General features: G+C 35.7%; 2 protein-coding genes across 3 annotated transcripts; one reads left to right on the top strand and one right to left on the bottom strand.

Annotated features, from left to right (window-relative positions):
* Nucleotides 1-138: 138 nt before the first annotated feature.
* Nucleotides 139-4,001, top strand: LOC106175283 (tRNA (cytosine(38)-C(5))-methyltransferase-like). Of its 2 annotated transcripts, none has more exons than XM_013557201.2 (9): nucleotides 139-306; nucleotides 626-735; nucleotides 1,061-1,209; nucleotides 1,392-1,503; nucleotides 1,918-2,028; nucleotides 2,435-2,958; nucleotides 3,166-3,220; nucleotides 3,379-3,514; nucleotides 3,753-4,001. In XM_013557201.2, exons 1-9 carry the CDS (start codon nucleotides 246-248, stop codon nucleotides 3,875-3,877), a joined length of 1,383 nt encoding a protein of 460 aa, XP_013412655.1. In that variant the 5' UTR covers nucleotides 139-245; the 3' UTR covers nucleotides 3,878-4,001. The 2 variants fall into 2 exon arrangements, with proteins under 2 accessions (XP_013412655.1, XP_086855737.1); XM_086999611.1 differs by having other exon boundaries at nucleotides 1,942-2,028.
* Nucleotides 3,903-13,865, bottom strand: LOC106175273 (uncharacterized). The gene is made up of 10 exons (XM_086999599.1): nucleotides 13,623-13,865; nucleotides 11,581-11,813; nucleotides 11,181-11,350; nucleotides 10,515-10,916; nucleotides 9,837-9,975; nucleotides 7,734-7,955; nucleotides 7,038-7,420; nucleotides 6,601-6,825; nucleotides 5,542-5,655; nucleotides 3,903-5,387 (listed from the first exon to the last, which is right to left on the bottom strand). Exons 1-10 carry the CDS (start codon nucleotides 13,773-13,775, stop codon nucleotides 4,165-4,167), a joined length of 3,264 nt encoding a protein of 1,087 aa, XP_086855725.1. The 5' UTR covers nucleotides 13,776-13,865; the 3' UTR covers nucleotides 3,903-4,164.
* Between the last annotated feature and the right edge of the window lie 2,847 nt (nucleotides 13,866-16,712).

Here is a 16,712-nt window from a genome sequence, read left to right on the forward strand (position 1 = left end):
ACCAATATATCATATTGTGAGTGCATATACAGTACATCTTATCAAATATGCACAAAATTTTTGGGTATTTTTAATAATAAATAAAAAGTCAGCAAATAAATTTTGTGAGTAATGAAACGTTCTGAACTTGCAAATGTAAAATGCTGGAATAAATGATGCCTGTTGTGAAGTCTTGGATTTGCCGTAAAGGCTTTTCTTGGGGCACCATTTCCGTCAGGTGGCAGTGCACATAAACGAAAACAAAAATGTGTGAACGTGTTATCGAATTCTACAGCGGAATTGGGGGAATGCACCTGGCTCTGAAAGGTAAAAAAATTGAAGATCATGTTAATTATGATTCTCAGTAGCTCACAGATAATAATGAGGACGGGCTGAACCCAGTGATGGGCTCCGTGGCTGCTCTCGTCACGAGTATCATGAGTACTTCACTGTCTTCACCCTGTACGTGGCTTGAAAAACGTGGCTCGCAATATTAATAACCCTCCACTCAGTTACCTGTACATATGCATATGCGTTTTTATGTCTCAACTGGTTGTTATAACTTCATCTGTGCTAAACTTCGGTAAGCACTATATAGGTTGTATCTGTCTAAAACTTACATCTTAATTGTTATTTTCTTTTGCAGAGAGTAGCATCAAGTATAAGGTTGTTGCAGCAGTTGATATCAATGATGTTGCAAATGAAGTTTACAAATACAACTTTCAGGACATCAACCTACTTCAGAGGAGTATAGAGGTACATTTGTTCACCCACCCACAGAGACACATATAGTATATTTCCACCACTTACCGCAGATTAATCAAATATGTAATCACCATAATACTTAATCATATCTCTCCTCATCCACTTGCCTATGGTTGAGCCTGGTTTTGATTAGAGTCTACACCCAATTTGCCTTTAAAGTTATAATATAATGATAGGTCATAAGTGCCATAATTTCCTTTCTTGATTAATTATGTGTTGATTTCTTATTTTGGTTGTGTCTGATATGTTTTGATTAATTTCTCAAAACGAATTGTTTATATTCTTATGTACATGTATGATTATCTCCCTTATTTAGTCCATTAGTCTGAAGGAATTGAACAAATTTAACCCAACCATGCTGCTAATGAGTCCACCATGTCAGCCATTCACCAGGGTGGGGCTACAGAAGGATGTAGAGGATGCAAGAACTAACTCCTTTATCTACCTTTTAGAAACACTACCTAAGTGAGTATTCAAAGAATTGACAGCTGCACTGCTATAATAACACACACCTTCAAAACTTCACAGATGGATTCAGCAGAACCATTTAGTACTGTGATGTAATTGTGAGTTTCGACATTGAGTATATTTTCAGAATAGTGACTTAATTTTTGGAATTTGATGAAATTAATGTCTTAATGTTTCAGATTGGAAAAGTTGCCCAACTACATATTGATTGAAAATGTGAAGGGTTTTGAATGTTCCCAGACAAGAGACAAGATGGTTAGAACACTCAGAGAATGTGGCTACAACTTTCAGGTATATGTACAGTCCCTAAAAGGAACATTTGTGTCACATTTGATGTACTATAAATTTACTTACACTACAAAAACTGTTCACATCTGCCACTTTTGTATCTTGCAAAACCTCAACATGGCTACTCCTCACTGAATGCCTGTGACATTAGCACTGGTCCCTGCCAAGTAACAGTAAAAATTGAAGCCATGTTGGTAACAAAAATGTACCAGTGGTGGACCCATATATAGGTTTGATAGTTATTAGGGCAGACTGTTAGCTGTTAAGTATCCATGCCTTATTCAATTGGAGCAGTCGGTTCTCCTAAACTGCCAATGTCAGGATAGTTGTGGAATTTTATAAGAAAGAACCAAACTTTATGTTTTTACTAAAATTCCCTAGAGTAGTTAACTTATCTTTATGGTTTTATAATTTCAGGAGTTCCTACTTACTCCATTGCAGTTTGGTGTCCCCAACTCAAGGATGAGGTACTATATGGTAGCAAAGAAGAAACCTTTGACTTTTGTTTTTGATACTTGTGAGGACAAGGTGAATATCATTTATATTAAGAAATTAATTTTTTTTCGATGGATATAATAGGAAAGTTGTAATAAGGCTTATCAAGTTGAAACTGGTGCTTTAAGACTTATGCATTTAGGTGCCACTTTGTCCCAAGTCTTATGCATTTCAATCCTTTCAAATTGGCTGGTCTGTGCCCCGAGATCTATGTAAAAGACAAAGCTATGTTCAGTTTATAATTTTTTCAATATATTTTTTCTAGCAATCTTTGTCTAATGCTTTAGTTTCGCCACAGTTGCAACTGGAAAATTTGTTTGGAAGTAATAAATCTCCTATTTAATTTATAAATATCATTTCATTGCGTATAAAGATGCCAACTGGAAAAAAATTGCAAATATGAGCATGTTACATTTCCAAATATTTTGTTATATTACAGGTGTTTGAGCATATACCTTCCTGTGCCAAACCATTCATGACTCACATGAAGCCTTCTGGGCCAGGTGATCATATGGTGTGTTGCTATTGTCAAAATCCAATTAAAAAGACGGATATACTTGGGAGTTCAGCAGATACTCAGAAAAATGGACAAACAGGAAATAATTTGACAGATTTTGATAAAATAAATGATACTGAAGATTCAACAAATGAGGAGCCTAAGGCAAAAGCTCCAAGACTTGACAGTGGCACAGTGAATTCAGGCAATTCCAATGAAGACAAAGATAGTGGCGATATAACTGCATCAAAAAGGCAGAGCTGTGAAAAGTGCACTTTATCAGCTGGTGTGATAGCTAGCAATCAAGATTATTCCCCACAATTCTGTCAAAGCATAGATCATTATTTGGAAAAACAACCAGAGGAATATCTAGAAAAATTCTTGTTGCCAGAGAAAGACCTAAAAAGATTTAAAGTTATGGATATTGTGCTACCAAGTTCCAGGAAAAGTTGCTGTTTTACTAAAAGGTACCTGTAGGAATATCCAGTTTTCTCTATAACTATAAAGAATTCTTTTACTCTTATATCTTTCTCAGGAAGTGAACAATTGAAGTCACGTTTTTAGGTTTAAGCTTTGTTTTAGAGTGGAGTTTATTTAGGTTGGGAATAAAATATCTTAGTATAGTTTTAGACTTAGTCCAACAAAAAATCTTAATGTTGAAGTCACTGTTTTAGATATGGTCATTACATGGAAGGAGCTGGATCCGTGTTCCAGATGGTTTTGGAGGAGGTGAGTATTTGACTTTCATCACTAATCACCATTTGCTTAAGAGAGGGAAATGAAATCTTTATATGTTATGTGTGCTTTTAAAAAGTATTTCTCATTTCTTTTACTTAATGCATTCTTCTTTTTGCTATTATTTTCATTCATTCTTTTATTCTGAAAAGATGAATACAAGCATTTTGAAAGATGACATGATACCAGAAAAGGCAGTTGAGTATATGGATGATATCAAGAAGCTAAAATTAAGATATTTCACTCCAAGAGAAATTGCCAACTTGATGTGTTTTCCAAAGGAATTTGGTAAGTACACACAAAGTAGATGGATATTTATCATTTGATCCTATACCACTTTTATTAAATCACATTGTATTTTTTGAAATCTTAATCCTAATTTGGCCACCATTTATCAACCTTTGATAGGCATAGTAAATACAAAGAGTGCTTATTTATATGAATCTGACATGTTATTAGCAAATGTGTTAAACAGAATCGAAAGGCCACCCACAAAGATGAATTTTCTAATTTTTTTAACCCACAGAATTCCCAAACAAGTTGAGCAGGAAGCAGTGCTACAGAGTTCTTGGGAACAGCCTTAACGTCCATGTAGTGGCAGTATTAATCAAGCTGATGACTATGAATGTTGTACAAAAAAATGACAGTTAAAAAACAATGGACAAACAGAACAATATTGGCTGTGGCAGTGACCAAGTTTATACTATGTTGATTTACACCGATAACCTTTGCTGCAATACAATGGGTGCTTTTACAATAAACAAATCTAAACCATTGTTTCGTCTTATTATTGTTAATAAATGCATTAAATCAAAATTGATAGATATTGGCATGTAGTTAACAAATTGTAAGTTATGTTGCACAAATCAATAAAACCTCAATAAAATTGACTTGAAATCAATAATGAAATTGCTAGAAATGATGCATCCGATCCAATGTTACACCATACATCTTTCAATTTTATCTTCCCAGGTCTTATCAAATATAACCTGACCATTCAATTCAGCAATAAGCTTGTTCAGTAAATAAAAATTGTCTCTGTCAGACCACATTTCACTATGAGTGGTGATTTTGGTATCAACAGCTGTCCATCTGTAACTGTAGACATGATCAGAGATTGCCTTGGCTGATTGTGGGTCATTTTCTTTAATGGTGAAGGTATCCTTCATCACTTCGTCTACTGTGGTACCTGAATCTGACATATAGTAGCATCCTCCATCATCGATGCATTGGATGGTGTGGATCCCAGATGTGACATCATACTGTATGGTCTTCTTGTATTGGCTGGCACGGTGCTCTAACACTGGCAGGTTTGGGCCCAGCCTTGGTGGTGCCGTCAGGGTGTCGAAGCCTGGTTGTTTGGGTGTATCATCACCTGACCCTATGTATACAGGCAGGTGTAGCAAGCTTAGTTGATTATCTGTACTGCTATGAATAGTGAGAGTAGAAGTATCCTTGGATGGCCATGCTGAGGGCCAAAAGCAAGGGGCTATGGCCAACCTGATTTTATGACCTTTTGGTACAGTATACCCAGCTGAATGCAGCTCCAGTTGCACTGGGTATTGCTTACCAGGCACCATCTCAGCTAGATCCTCAAGACTGTGGCCCTCCCTGTGTGTCAGATTGAGCAACCCATAGGCAATCCGTTGGGACTTTCCATCTGGGAAGACATCACACAGAGTAGCTGCTAACTGACCAGAGGTACCATCTCTGATGGACACCACACAGTTGAGGATTGGAAACCCTGCAATGGAGATCCTGTCTTTAAGTGGTTTAGTATCCCAACACATGCTTAGTGCATTGCCCAGAGCCTGGTCTAATGGAAAGGAACCTGGGGCACCCATACTTAACCAGTCACCATTCCACATCCCTGCAGCAACATGGCTGCCTACACTTCTCTCTGCGCCAGACTGTCCGTGGGAGAGATCCTCATTCTTTTCCAAAGTTTGCTTGTTATTATTAAGGACCAGGGTCATTTTCTCAAGCTTACTTTCGTCATATACCATCCACTTCCCTGGCCAGGTGATAACACTAGGGGCTGGTGGTAGGCTGTCCTGTAGGTAGAGGCGAAGGTCAGGAAGGTCCATAGCTCCATTCTGGACTCCCTTCAGGTGATGGTCATACCACCTCAGACACTCATCCAGGTAAGCAATATTTGGACCTGGAATGTTTTTTTTGTTTGTTTGTTTAGCTCAATTATTATAAGCAACAATAAATCAATATTTTTTTCTTAAAACGCTGTAAAAATGCAAGTAAATTAAGCAATTATATATATATATATATATATATATATACAACTGGAGAATCATCATTACCTGGGGTGCAAGCATCTGGCCAGTTATGTGGCCATGGTCCAACAAGTCCTTTCACACATGGTAAGTTCTTCACCATTCTAAACACTGCATCAGTATAGCCATCAGCCCATCCTCCTAAAATAATTTATGTTGCCCTTTAAAGTAACATATGAAGTGAGTGTAGATTCCCTTTACCACAAATAAACCAATTCTACTATTTTCTTAAATGACTCAAATAAAGTTAGCATGGCAAGGCATAAACCCAATCAATCACTCGATTAACCATAATAAAGCTTTTAAACTGCACCTTCTTCAAATTTCTGGTTGTAACCTATTCAAAGAGGTTTGAACTCCCAAGATGAAAGTACTTTGAGTTTGTTGATGACATTTTGTCTCTTTCACACACAGTACACTTGAAAAAAATATTTGAGCTGCATAACTACATATCTTGGCTTTCTCCGTCCCAAATGTGTCCATTAGATATAGCATAGGTCATGAGCTTACATATGCCCAGATTTTGCTGATTTAAGTGTGCACTGAAAGGGTCATCATATCAGGGCTTTATTAAGCTCAGCACCAGTGCTATACATCATGGGCACATTTGGGACAAAAAAAAGCCGAGGTATGTTTAGTTGCTCAGTTCACAAATTTTCTAAAATGTACTAGGTGTGAAAGAGACAAAATGTTAGGGTTATCAATGAACTCAAAGTACTTTCATCTCGGTAGTTCTACCCCGCTTGTATTTAACCGTCCCTCCAGTTCATAATAGCCAAATTGGCAAAGCTACTGCTTTGCTAGAGTTATTCAAATGAACTGCTAAAACTGACAAAGGTTTATATATAGGACAAAAAAAGAGCAGGAAAAACCTGTTCAAATGTCATTTTTCAGGAAATATGGGGGGGTAACAACTAAAATTTAACATTCAATATGAAAAGACTTCAAAACTACTGACAGTGGATCTGCACAACAAAACATTTTTCATCACCGTATTATTAGCTCAACAGTGACATTTCTATGTGGCATATATTGCATGTCACATTGAAACCATGGTGTCTTATCTCAAGATGAAGCTCACTTTACCTATGGCAAGCACTGGACAAGTAACCTTGGAAAAATCTTCACAAATGGAGCCCTGTTTCCAAAAGTCATCCCAGTACTGGTGAGACATCCACTGTTTGGCCCAACATTCTCCTGCTTTTTCCAGGCGTTCAAGCCAGCTCTCCTTCCAGTTTGGAACATTGTCAGGATTTGGTGGCCTGGCATTGAAGACAAACATGACTGCAGCCCAACTCAGCATGCCATTACCTGAGGATAATTTTAACTAGTTTTTAATATTGATAGATTAAACCTGTTTTCCTCCTTCCTATTTTAATAGTATATTTCAAATAACTCTTCCCCTGAATCTCAAATTAGTAAAGTCTTTAAGTACCTGGTTGATGACTAAATTTCTGTGTTATGGTAAATGATTACAAAGTTAGAAGTTATTGCTATTATCATTATTTTTACTAAATGCTTACCTATGACACAACCTCCATCATAATGCATATCAGTCAGATATCTGTCGTCTGTGGAGTACAGAGATATCACAGCTTTGAGGGCTGGGGGCTGGTGGAAAGCTACTTGTAGACCATTGAATCCACCCCAACTTTTTCCATACATTCCTACAGCTCCATTACACCAATTCTGCCTGGAGATCCACTCAATGAGATCAATGCAATCTTGTTGTTCTTGAGGAAGGTATTCTCCATAGTATAAACCTTCTGAATCACCAGTCCCACGGTAATCAGCACGGATACAGGTGTAGCCATGGGATGTGAACCACACGTGTCGTGGGTGGTCACGTACTGCTGTCCAGTCACTTTTGCGATAAGGTAAAGCTTCAAGAATCACAGGCACTGGACTGAAAAATTAATGAAACACTGGCATTGCATTGCAATATGGCCCCTTAAAAACCTTTGTATTAAGTTTTGACTTATAGAACGTTTTAGCTTTTTATGTGCCTCCACCAGAAGTAAAATCCTGAATAATTTAGAGAAAATAAAGATGAGCAATTCAGCAACTGATTCTGTACAAAGTGCAACATGTTACACTGGAATCATGTTCCAAGTATTCAGCCAGATGTAACTGGTTGTTATAGGCAAAACTTTTCCTGTTTAACACTTGGCTGTTTATGTAACCTTAAACAAGTGATTCGAGAAGAAAGAAATATCTACCTTTTAATTGGATCAAAGTCCTCATTGCCATGGTAGACAGCTTCATGTTTGACACCGGCAAAGTTTGTGCCCTCTAGTGATCTTACTGGGAGCCATATTTTGAGGGCCAGTTTGGTGCCATCTTGCAAGGGGACTTCATAGTGCGGTATGACTGTGACTGGATGGTTTCCAAAGCCACTTTTTTCACCAATTTCTTTGTTGATCAGCAAAGGCTGAGACATTCTAAAATATATAAATAAATGTGTGTGTGTGTGTATGTGTGTGTATAACACTTTTTATCTCAGCTTAAAACTTTGGAATCAGTAACTGCATGCATGTTACGTCATTGTACATGTGAAGTAAGTATACCCTTGTATGTCAGTAAGAAAACAGTTTTGAATGATGGTTTAAATCCCACAAAAATAAAACAAAGCTACTCAAGCTACTATTCACTTTACCTTCACTTGAAAAATACGTACACTTTTGCTACGATCAGTTACACCATATTTTGACCTAGCTAACACTGAAGTGGGTGTATCTATTGACATGACCCAATTAAATGCATTCAGCACTTCACTGCATGTATACTGGTACCACTAGTGTGTAATGATACTGAACTTTGCACATATCAAGTACTCGGTGAAATCATCTGGGCATGAAGAATGACTGCAAGCAAAACCATTTTCACATGGGTCACTTCACAAAAAAGAGAACATTTTGTTTAATATTTGCATAATCCTGACTTATCCCTTTATTTTCTCTGCTTTACACTACCGGTATATAGTACCCTCCAATATGGAAAGAAACCAACAGTAATTAAAAAGTGATATAGGACAATTATGCAAATATTACACATAATTTTAGTGTCACTGATCCCTCTCAATGTTCTCTTTGTTGTAGAATAAGTACATTATCATGTGTTCATTTTAGTTTGGCCTTCTCTACATTTAGCATTATATATTTTGCCTAATCAATGCAGATAAATAGAACATAAGCAAAATAATAAACATTTTATTACCCGTTTCCCCCACTACTATAAATATGCTGCAGTTAAATATATAGCCAGCTCTTTTTCATTTTTCCCAAAAATCAAATATAGTTTATTCAGTTTCAATGGAAAAATATGGACCATGTTTTTTGTGCTTTGTGTGGTTCTTTTCCCCTTTATCCACTCAGACCTACAAAGGCCCACCTCTGAATGGGGATTTAGAGGCACTCCCTTGAAACATGACTACAATTTGGTATCTTTTCAATAAATTGTTATCATGCTTCTGTGGTTCCAAGACAAACTGTGGGTAACTTTTCCCAATTCTGTGAGCTCAAATTATTTTTGGGAAGGGATAAGGAGCAGGTTCTGAAATTCTGCTTTGGAAAAGGACAGGAGCCTTATGGGATACCACTTAACAGAGTAATTCAAGAGATTCACCTTTCCATTTATGATGCAAATGTAAGAAATCCCATAAGTAAATGGTTTTTGACTATAATGCACTTTAGTAGAGATCTCATTTTGAATTTCCATAGTATTTTAAATGCTGTTGAAACTAATAAAGGTAGATGGAGCAACATGTTTGGAAGAATGTTTTGCACATAGATTGGTATTTCATTTGATTAATAATGCATAAAAGATAGAGTCTCAGTAAGTAATCCAGTGATTGACAATTCAGTTTATTACCTTCTCGATCCTAATTTGATATCAAAAGTTATCTATGCAAATTACTCAAAGACAAAGTCATAAAGACTAGACCAGAGATATAGGCTGAGCAATTTTTAATTACCCTCACCTACAGTATTCACTCATTCATACAGTATAAAAAATCCATAGATGCCCTCAAAGTGGAGTGCATGCATCACCATAAACTAATTTTTCTATCACAGCCCTTTAATAAATGTAATTGCTTTAAAAAAATAGTGCTTTAATATTTTTGAAATAATACTGTATTCACCTGCCAGTATAAGATTATACTTATCATTAAAGAGATTTGATAAATTCCAAAATTAGTATTTATATACTTCAGTGCATCACTATTTTTAAAATGCATTTTAATTGCATGAAGATGATACTCTCTAACACCTAATGTCATTTTCACTCCAGTGAACCCAGCAGATGTACATGTAGACTGTTACCCCTGTTTTCCTTTACTTAGACACTTTTGCAGTTTGTCTTTTAATTCACTTGGAGAAAAGACTCCAAACTCTGTCACAATCCCTCCTGTCACCAGCTCATGTGGTGTGACATCGAAGGCTGGGTTCCAGCAACCTATTCCTGGAACAGAAAGGGAAAATGGTGACTTTATACAAAACACATGATTAATTAATACAAATCTACTGCAGATACATTTTTCCCTTAAATAATTAAGATAACCTGGTGAGACATAATATTTCACCAAAAATGACATTTATGTTTATCATCTTTTTATATCAACTTTGTTAGCATATCATACAGCAGTTGACAATGTTTTTTAAGTAAATTTTTAAGTACTGGTAGTTCAAAACCTTATCAATATTATAACACCGTCATTCTAGATAAATCCGAGTACATAAATTACCCAACTAAATATGAGCAAAAAAAAAAAAAAAGATTTAAGTAGTTGGAAATATCTAAAAAATTTAATCCTTTTAATCTGAGATGTAAGCTTGAACATCATATTGAATTCGTAATTTTGTCCAGGGTTTAAGGAAGTGACCTGTTTTCCTGTGAGACACCAAGACATTTTTGTGAGTCACATAAAATGCAATACCTTAAAAGGTCGTATACTGAAACAACTGAGGTGTGTAGAATTAATTAGAAATTACTCTACATACCTTGTGCAGCAATTCTCTGTCCCTTAACAGTGAACATTTCATTGTGTGGACGCTCTTCAATCTTGATCTCATCCCCCGTCTGCAAGTTCAGATCAATAGATGTGCTTGGGGCAGCCACATAGAAGGGAATTTCATGATATTTAGCACATATGGCCAGTTGATAAGTCCCTATTTTATTGGCCACATCACCATTTGCTACAATTCTATCTGCACCAAGAATAATGGCACTGACTCCTTTCTTTTTGATGAGAAAAGCAGCCATGCTGTCACAGACAAGAGTGGCTGGCATTTTGTCATGGACTAACTCATAGGCTGTTAGTCTGGACCCTTGGTTGTATGGTCTGGTTTCTGTGCAGTAGACATGGTCAATTTTGTTTTGTTCAAATAGGGCACGTATGACACCTGCAGAAAAAGGAAATTATGTCATGAAATCATTCATAAAAATACAATAAACATCACTGTTTTTTTTCTTCAGATATGTCAAGATGCTGTAAACTTCTTGATTTCATTTTTTAAAAACAACATATTTAAAATTAAAACTCATGGAAAGACTTTCAAAAAGCCAAGAAAGCTAGCTTAGAAAAGAATGATATAAGATAAAATAAGTGAATTATGAATTGCCAAAACGTGCCAAGTTGTTGCCAAATAATTTTATATAGAACTCACCAAGAGCTGTTCCATATCCTGCTGTGGCCAGAGAACCTGTATTACAATGGGTCAGTATCCGTAATGGCTTGTCTCCAATATTTTGTAACATGTGGGCACTACCATGCCGTCCAATTGATTTGTTATCCTCCACATCTTTCCTCAACATTTCTTCTGCTGCTTCTATGATCCTATGATAAAAAAGGATAGATTTCCTTAAACACAGGACATTTTTTATTCAAAGGGTTTTTTTCTAATAGCTGGTGCAATTTGGTGCATTACAGATTACTAGTTTGAGACTCTGGAACATGACTCCTTGCTCCCTTTTGGAAAGGAACTGCAACAAAATCAACAATTTAATTTAGGAAAATTAGTATTTAACACTGAAGTCACAATCAGGCAGTTCCTTCATCTTTTTTACCTCAATTTCATGTCCTCTGCCCCTAACTTCTGATCAAGGTATGTTGTGCAGAATTGTTTGAACTTTATGGCAGAATCTGAAATGTTGACAGCAGTTGGCCTTGCAGTGACCAGGTAGTTCATCCTCTCTAACACCCAGGAAACCAGTTCATCAGGAGTTTGAAAATTCTTTTGGTGTAATTCAGTAGCAAGGCTCAGTGAGGCCACAACACCAATGGCTGGAGCTCCACGAATCTAACAAAATTTTAAAAGGGAAAGTGTAAAATTAAAATATATATGATATAGATATAGATAAAAATTTGTTTTCTTGGAAACAAAAAAAAAATCCTGTAAATTTCAGTGATTTTCTGTTTTAACATTTTGGTTTACCTTATTCAAAACTGCTGAGAAAATAGGAATATATAGACCCGTTTTAAAGGTATAATTTTTTTTTGTTCCCATCACTAGTTAACTTTACTAGTCTCAAGCTCCATTAGTTGAGTGACTCAAAAACTAGAAACTAGAACTCTAAATCAAGTTTACGGGTTGTGATTCTCTAGGAAAACAACCAAAAATATACATGTGGATATATTCTCAGCTTTTAGTTTTACTTATTGCTGCAGCAAGACTTCGGCTATCTCAGGTGATTCCTATCATTCTAATAGTGTCCCAGTATAAGGACCCTGAATAATATGAGGCAGGCAAGTAGATGAAATGTTGTTTGGGCTATTTTATCAGGGAATCATATTGTAGACTAGACAGGATACAATTTCCTGATTTTATTCAGGAATCATGAGTCGATTTTTTTTCAAGATGTTTCTAGGTAATACCACTGTGATGTAAAACTAAGCATTCTTTTAAAATTTTCACTGGTTTAAAGATATTGTCACCCTTCGCCCAAAACTCGTTTACTGCATTACAATATATATTAGATCTTTAAGAGGTCATATACTGAAATAACTGAGGTAACAGATAAATAATAAATTAATTAACATTTACATATATGTCATCTTTATGTCATAGTTGCGCTATTTGAGTAAAAACAAAAAAATTGGTTTCTCAAATTTCTCTTTTAACTGAGCAACCACAATCACCATTTCAACCCTATTTAATGACACCGTTTAGTACTTCGACACCCTGCCAGTGATTGTTCTTTAAAGTCTTAGTTCTGATTTTATTGTTCATAAAGAAAAATAATGCCTTTGTTTAATGATAATCTGTAATTAGGGGCTCATAACTCCTTAACAAAAATATTTAAACCAAAATGACAGCACGGGATTGTAACCCATACACTCAACTCTGCCAATTTTCAAGATAAAATCTTGTACAGGGATGAAGTTATACACTGATTGCTATCTCACCACAAAATAGAAAGGTGTTAAATTGACGATTTAAGCTTTGACCTGCCTAGGGTTTTTCATTGTTTTAAATCAGCACAAAGACAGCTGCATTATTAAATAATTAGATGCAGAAAAAAACTCATTTTTGGTATCTTGATGATAATATCCTTCAGGATATCGTAACCCTTGTAATAAAGGGATTATGACAATGACCATGCTTAAACCCTTTATTATCACCCATTGTTTTACTTTATCAAATCTAAACTAAGACTTTTAAGAAAAATTGCTGGCAAGGTTTTGGATTACTAAATGGTGATCTTGGGTACTTAGGTAAAGGAGAAATTTGAAAAAACATTTTTTTTTTTGTTTTTACCCCAAAATCGCAATTATGACCGACGTCACCCGTAAAATGACATATTTGTAAATGTTCATTAATTTTGTCACTGAACACTGAACATTTATTTATTACCCAAATAATGTATGAAAGGCAGTATATATAAGGAGTTTTGGGCGAAGGGTGACAACATCCTTAATATGGTCCATAATGTGAGTGAAAAACAATGTCGGCAGGAGTCGACCAGCTTGGACTAGCGTGGATAGCATACAAAGATCGGTCACGCTGTACTGGATACGTAAGCTATAACCGCTAATACTCCAGGTGATTTAATAGCCGGTCTGACACTATTTGATTGATGTTTCACTGGCTGTAGGTTGTAGGCCAAACCTGCATTTTGTTGATGGCGCTCCACCCCTCATTTACGTCTTTAATTTCAATATATTTGGTCATTTCCGGAAGCAGAAGTTGGTCAAGGATCTGTAGCTTCCCTCTCGTATACAATATTGAGTCGACAGACGTCTGTTTCTCTGCATTCGACATTATCGATAATTACACAAGCTGCGTTTGAAGCGTACTCTTTACCCTCTTGACCTCTTTGACCGGCTTGTACATGTAGCCTCGGTTCAAAATAAATCTAAACGAGGTACATAGAGTGACAGTTCAAAACAAATCTCTCTCTCACATATATAGGGCCTACATCTGCATAAAAAATTATATGTAAAACGTAAAATGAGAGAAAGTAATTAGTTTATAGGCCTAGTCATCAAAGCTCTCAAATAGGCTTCAGATAATTCTTTTTCTTGTCACTTTTGAAAATTATTTTGAACGTAGTATAATTTCATTTACCAGCTACCTGGTAGGCCTATCTGTAGGGGCCTACTTTTTTTTTTTTTTTTTTTTTTTTTTTTTTTTTACATGGAAAATTTGTGTTTTTACATGGGAAATTTGAAGGAAAGCTTGCATTTTCAGCAGGGAGGGGTCCAAGCTGCATGGAAACTATTTAATCTGCTAAAAGTAGAATCATTTAAACATTCGTCGAGGAGATTACCTATGAACGACAGTATTTACATCCGTCAACAAGCAATAAAAATAATAAAAATAAAGTTCAAAATAAAGTTGTTTATATTTTATAAAAAACACATAAAACGAAAATCGTTTTCCCGTCTCAGGTTTAAGAAAGATCAAAAAGATAAATAAAAATGAAATAAATTAGAAAAACGCATTTAGCGGTAGGAATAAAAAGAAGGGTAATTGTTAAAACTACTTTTTGCTATAAAAAAAGAGATGTTAGACAAAAGCTTTTTAAAAACCGCTTGCTTCCTCTAAAAGTCTACCATGATTTGCTTGTGATAAATGAAAAAAAAGATTAACAGGGTGAGTGGTGTCGTTCATAATCTTATCGCTTTTGGAAGCCACCCTTTCTATGTAAATGCTTCTCAGAGTGGAGAGATCCAATTCCAAGTGGTTGTCAAGATCGTCAAGGAGTGCTGAACAACAGTGTTATCGATGTAAACAGACTCGTTATCACTTTCATTCTGTCTAACACCTAGCACAAGGTCATTATTGTTACGCCATTCGACAACCGATCCAATGCAACGTCCTCAGGGGCGGATCCAGGGTTATTTGAAGGGGAGTCTGCAGATGCAAAGCATACCCCCCCCCCTTGGCGTGAAGTTCGGGGCCTCGAAAAAAATTGGTGTTTTAGAGGGCGAACGCTGCCATTTGGTACGATTTAGAATTGTGATTTAGCTAAAAATATATATATAATTTCAAGATGGGACTATTGATGTAATTTTTTTACCCCCACCCCCCTAAATCCGCCACTGGTCCTGATGCGGGCCTGTATTCAAAACCAATGCATTAAAAAGGCCCGCCTCTAATAACAATTTTAAAATCCAATCACATAAAAAACTGAAAATTTTAGCTCGTCAGTTAAAATATTAAAATTAAGTTTTTCTTTATTTAAGTTAGGCCTACAAGCAGAACTTTCATTACTTCTAAGCTTGATTATTGCAACAGTCTCTTATATGGTTTAGGCAAAAATCATCTGAACAAACTTCAATTAATTCAAAATTCTGCAGCTAGGCTGGTAACTAAAATGGGATGGAATAGCCGAGAGCATATAACACCTGTTTTGATGGAACTTCACTGGCTTCCAGTAAGAGAGAGAATTTTATTTAAAATTTTATGTGTCATTTTTAAAGCAGTCACTGAGAATAAACCACTTTATATCTCAGAACTTATGAAGCAACATCAGCATGGAAGAGTTACCAGGTCTTCAACTTTTAGTCATTTACTTTTAGAACACAGTGTCTTAGAGAAAAAAGCTGGTAAATTTTACGGTGAAAGGGCATTTATGATATATGCACCCAAAGTTTGGAACACTTTACCCTCTGAAATACGAGCAGCAGGTGACATAGATACTTTTAAAAAGCTTTTGAAAACTCATATTTTTAGAATAGCCTATCAGTAGCTATCATATAGTTAATTTTAGTTTTTAATAAGGTGTACTGTAATTTTATGATTAATTTTAAATGTTGTCACTTTAGGTTCTTATCATTTTAGAATATGAATAATTGGTTCTTTAAATTAGTTCTTAGTCCTTTAAAATTGTAATGTGTTCTTATATTAGTATTGTGTTATTTAGCTCTTTTAAGTGAATGTTGTAAGGCGCATTGAGATTTTTAATGGAATGCGCCATAGAAAAATAAATTATTATTATTATTATTATTATTATTATTATTATTATTATTAACCGCAGTCGAAATAAAATCCTTGCTTAAAGCAATAATAACTCTTCGTTTCGGACAAAAAATGAATTTTCCTGGAGTAAACATCAATTTTCCCATACTTACCAATGGTTAATGAATCCATTTTTACATTCAAAGATAGTCCCTGGTTTTTTTCTAAAAAGTTTGGTTTTTTGTTAAAATCTCTTAAGAGATTTTAACAGAGTATAGACATCAATGGAGGTCACATGGTCTAAAGACAAGTTCAGATATCAGAATAATAGTTATAACTGCTGTTTTTGTGGTAAAATAGAATATATTATATTTCTACGAGTTATTCACAAGGTTTTTATTGTGAAATATAGATCTCATACGAAGAGTTATTATCCCTTTAAGTGCTCTTCTTCTGAAAGTGTTCTAATACCTACAATGCTCGATGCATATTGACGTTGAGTGTAAAGTCATATAGACCCTCATGCCTTCACGGAGTTCTCGCATCGTTTGACCAACTATCTTGACCGATCCAGGTTTATTTGAAGGGGGAGTCCGGTTCTGAGAATTGACAGGCCTCGGATGCGAAGCCGACCCTGGCCCCCTTGGCGTGGGGTTTGGGGCCTGCAGAAGGGCACCGAAAGGTGTGCCATTTGGTACGGTTTAGAACTATGATTCACCTAGTCGAAATTTTAATTTCAGGAGGGGAGTATTGGTGTGATTTTTTTCCAGAAATTTAAGGGGGATCAGGGCCCCG

The sequence above is a fragment of the Lingula anatina genome, chromosome 1 (assembly GCF_051362555.1).
Source record: "Lingula anatina isolate TDL-2025a chromosome 1, LinAna3.0, whole genome shotgun sequence".
NCBI classification, from domain to species: Eukaryota; Metazoa; Brachiopoda; class Lingulata; order Lingulida; family Lingulidae; genus Lingula; species Lingula anatina.

Excerpts from the sequence above, each read along its gene's own strand:
- LOC106175283 (XM_013557201.2), top strand. The coding sequence starts at position 246 with ATGTGTGAACGTGTTATCGAATTCTACAGCGGAATTGGGGGAATGCAC. Across the intron at positions 2,959-3,165 it reads AGTTGCTGTTTTACTAAAAG|ATATGGTCATTACATGGAAG; the intron begins GTACCTGTAGGA and ends TCACTGTTTTAG. Across the intron at positions 3,221-3,378 it reads TCCAGATGGTTTTGGAGGAG|ATGAATACAAGCATTTTGAA; the intron begins GTGAGTATTTGA and ends TATTCTGAAAAG.
- LOC106175273 (XM_086999599.1), bottom strand. The coding sequence starts at position 13,775 with ATGTCGAATGCAGAGAAACAGACGTCTGTCGACTCAATATTGTATACG. Across the intron at positions 11,351-11,580 it reads GCAGAGGACATGAAATTGAG|GATCATAGAAGCAGCAGAAG; the intron begins GTAAAAAAGATG and ends TTTTTATCATAG. Across the intron at positions 9,976-10,514 it reads ACAGAGAATTGCTGCACAAG|GAATAGGTTGCTGGAACCCA; the intron begins GTATGTAGAGTA and ends TTTCTGTTCCAG.